This window comes from Coregonus lavaretus (assembly GCF_964263955.1).
Source record: "Coregonus lavaretus genome assembly, contig: HAP1_SCAFFOLD_967, whole genome shotgun sequence".
Lineage (NCBI taxonomy): Eukaryota > Metazoa > Chordata > Actinopteri > Salmoniformes > Salmonidae > Coregonus > Coregonus lavaretus.
The window spans coordinates 171,163-175,369 of record NW_028163984.1 but is presented as its reverse complement, the minus strand read 5'-3'; the positions used below and the strand labels follow the sequence as shown (position 1 = coordinate 175,369).

The 4,207-nt window shown below is 46.9% G+C and overlaps 1 protein-coding gene across 1 annotated transcript; it reads left to right on the top strand.

Annotated features, from left to right (window-relative positions):
• Positions 1–2,232: 2,232 nt before the first annotated feature.
• On the top strand, positions 2,233–3,069 carry LOC311117601 (gap junction beta-1 protein-like; the record flags this gene model as incomplete). The annotated part of the gene is made up of 1 exon (XM_084192539.1): positions 2,233–3,069. Exon 1 carries the CDS (start codon positions 2,248–2,250, stop codon positions 3,067–3,069), a length of 822 nt encoding a protein of 273 aa, XP_084048665.1. The 5' UTR covers positions 2,233–2,247.
• Positions 3,070–4,207: the final 1,138 nt, after the last annotated feature.

Genomic DNA, 4,207 nt, shown 5'->3' with positions numbered 1-4,207 from the left:
GAGTGAGTAGACGATCCAGATCTTTGGATAGATCAGGGGAACGAGCCAATCAGAACCATCTAATCCCTAAATAAACAACCAGTATATAAGACAAAGACATTGACTGTCCACTTCTGGAAATGTTTCAGATGTATAGTTTCTTGAATGATTCTGCTCCCCTCCCCTCCCCTCCCCTCCCCTCTGCCCTCACCTCACCTCCCCTCCCCTCCCCTCCCCTCCCCTCTGCCCTCCCAGCACAATAAATGATGTGGCACGGGGCTCAGGCCTTTTGTGTCCACACAGATTCTTTCTTCTGCGTGTTCTGCTGGGGGTAGGCGGAAACCAGGGCGTTTTAATCCGAATAACACAGAGTCTTGTTGGGGCTCTGATAAAGGGCAGCATTGTATGGTAATAGTTTATATAAGACCATATGACCGCTGGGCTGCGCTGGGCTCTGCTACGGTGCAGGGTAGTGGCTAGCGTCGCGGGAATGATTAGCATTTTACCAACGCATCGTGTTCACAAGCCAAGAGCCTTCTGGTTCGATTATAAAATAAACACATTTTCATTTAATTTAACCCTTCTTTGTACACATTTTGTGTACCACCACAGCTGAAGGTAAAATGCATCATTATATCTCTGATTCTCTTTTTTTAACCGTTTGGATGATGATGATGATGTTGAGATTCCTGAGGAAGAGAAGAGGGTCTGACTATCTGAGGGTTGACGTGTTCTGGAGTTCTCTGAGAATTCTAGAATTCCAGACTAGATTCTAAAATGGTTCTGCAGAAAGAGGGTAGTTAGTGACATGAAACATCTGTTCACTTGAATACAATAACTTCTCTTGGTTGGATCTGGGTGTATTTTATTATTGGCATAGTTTAAAGAACGTTTCAAGACGGCTATAACTCTTCAGTTAGAGTAGAGGTCTTAGACGGTGTCGGTCTGAAGTTAGTTGTGAGATGGATGTTTGAGTTGTTGCTTGGAGAATATATCTTGGCCTGTCTGTCTGTCTGGTGTAGCCTTGTCCGTCTTTCCGTCTGTCTGAAGGTCAGGTTGCGAGGTCAGTCAGTATTAATACTTGCTGAATGGATCACATGTCTCCATTATCATTTCGCTATTGGCTATCGGAGCGTTACGTGGCGTGACGCTGCGTCGTGTTAGGCCATCGCCCAAGGTTCTTAAAGCGCAGGCCAGGGATTGGCTGAGTCTTGTTTGGCGTTGCTGTGACCCGACCGCTCCAGCACCATGGCCAGGCTACACCTGACGGTGGTGGTTTACGGACCCGGTGCTGCTGACACCGCCGGCTGAGACTGGTAGGACCAACAGGCGCTGCTTCCTAAATCACACCCTATTTCGTGGGCCCTGGTTGAAAGTAGTGCACTTTTATAGGTAACGGGGGGCCATTTGGGACGCAGACAGGGTGTGTTAGGTTGGGGGTTGTTGACTATGTAGGAGAAAAGTTCTCTTTTAGTCTACATTAGTAAGTTTGAGAATGATTTTCTGTCCGATGTGTCTGGTGTTTTAGATTTGTGTGAGGAGCAGGATTTGAGCTCAAGCATTTCTGATGATTGTTGGTTGGATACATACACCTGTGGGATTTATTTTTGTGAACAAAAATATCTATCTTTAAGAACTATTTTATTCCTCACTACAGGTCTGATTGATTGCCTGCCTTTAATAACAATTGACTCAGAGATTGTACAGTTTCAATGATTGTATCAAGACGTTACCAACATGTTATGTACTTTGATTTGTCCCCCAATTCCTTCATTACATGTTTCCTTGACGTGATGGTCATTCTCATAAAGAATGACCACCCTTCCGAGTGTGATCGATAGTCAGCTTGTCTCAATACATTGTCAACATGTCATCAATACATTGTCAACATGTCATCAATACATTGTCAACATGTCATCAATACATTGTCAACATGTCATCAATACATTGTCAACATGTCATCAATACATTGTCAACATGTCATCAATACATTGTCAACATGTCATCAATACATTGTCAACATGTCATCAATACATTGTCAACATAAAGTTGTTCCCTAAGTCCTACATTCTTCTACAGAACAGTTATTCTCCTGATCATCAGCTTGACCTTTCTCCTTTCCAGCCTGGGCAGAACAGTTATTCTCCTGATCATCAGCTTGACCTTTCTCCTTTCCAGCCTGGGCTTGAGAAAGGCTTTAGAGCGGAACCACTAAAACGTCTGAACTAAATCCATTCTTGTTTCTCCTCTCCAGACCTGGAATCGAAAATGAACTGGGGGTCCTTTTACGCCGTGATCAGCGGCGTAAACAGGCATTCCACCGGCATCGGCCGCATCTGGTTGTCTGTCATCTTCATCTTCCGAATCCTGGTCCTCGTAGTGGCGGCCGAGTCGGTCTGGGGAGACGAGAAGTCTGGCTTCACCTGCAACACCCAGCAGCCCGGCTGCAACTCTGTCTGCTATGACCAGTTCTTCCCCATCTCACACATCCGCCTGTGGGCCTTGCAGCTCATCCTGGTGTCCACGCCTGCTCTCTTAGTGGCCATGCACGTAGCCCATCGCAGACACATCAACAAGAAGATCCTGAAGAAGTCCGGGCGCGGTTCCCCCAAGGAGCTGGAACAACTCAAGAACCAGAAGTTTGAGATCACAGGCGCCCTCTGGTGGACCTATATGATCAGTGTGCTGTTTAGGATCGTTCTGGAAGTCGGCTTCCTTTATATATTCTACCTGATCTACCCTGACTTCAAGATGTTCCGTCTGGTCAAGTGTGACTCGTACCCCTGCCCCAACACTGTCGACTGCTTCGTGTCGCGACCCACGGAGAAAACCATCTTCACCGTGTTCATGCTCTCAGTGTCGGGGGTGTGTGTTCTCCTCAACCTGGCCGAGGTGGCCTACCTGATTGGCAGAGCCTGTCTATGGTGTATCCATGGAAACCAGGGCGAGAAAAAGGTAGCATGGATCGGTCAGAAACTGTCCTCCTACAAACAGAATGAAATCAACCAGATGATCGCTGACCAGTCGAAGTTCAACGTTGGAGCTAGGAAGACCTCTATGGAGAAGGGAGAGAGGTGCTCTGCTTTCTAATAGGCTGCCCTGGAGGGAGAGAGTTGTTCTGATTTGCTGCCTATGGAGAAGGGAGAGCGGTGCTCTGCTTTCTGATAGGCTGCCTAGTCCTAGTTCCCACTCATTTCACTGCTTCAAACTAATGAACTGTAACCAGCTTGGAATCATACTGTATGGAAATCCTCAATAGCTCCATCTAGTAATAACATCAATCATTCACTCATTTAGTTCTTCATCCATTTATTCTAGTGACTGGTGCTAGGTTCTCAACAGGCCTTCCTGTGGTAGGATATGAAGAGGAACAAACCAACCCAGACAAACTCAATGCTGGATTGGAGGAAGAACTTTGTTTCCTGGTGATCGACAAGGTCTTGGGGCAGGTCTCACATCCTTGGGGCAGGAACGTGTGGATAAAGGAACATTTGTTTCAGCACATGACTTGAGAAACCCATTGTATTGGAACTCACTGAGTCTCCAACAGCACGGAGACTACTCCTACAGCACGGAGACTACTCCTACAGCACGGAGACTACTCCTACAGTAGGTAGACTACTCCAACAGCACAGAGACTACTCCTACAGTAGGTAGACTACTCCAACAGCACAGAGACTACTCCTACAGTAGGTAGACTACTCCTACAGCACAGAGACTACTCCTACAGTAGGTAGACTACTCCTACAGCACAGAGACTACTCCAACAGTAGGTAGACTACTCCTACAGCACAGAGACTACTCCAACAGTAGGTAGACTACTCCTACAGCACAGAGACTACTCCTACAGCACAGAGACTACTCCTACAGCACAGAGACTACTCCTACAGCACAGAGACTACTCCTACAGCACAGAGACTACTCCTACAGCACAGAGACTACTCCTACAGCACGTAGACTACTCCAACAGCACGGAGACTACTCCTACAGCACAGAGACTACTCCTACAGCATGGAGACTACTCCAACAGCACGGAGACTACTCCTACAGTAGGTAGACTATTCCTACAGCACAGAGACTACTCCTACAGCACAGAGACTACTCCTACAGTATGGAGACTACTCCAACAGCACAGAGGCTACTCCAACAGCACAGAGACTACTCGTACAGCACGTAGACTACTCCAACAGCACAGAGACTACTCCTACAGTAGGTAGACTACTACTAC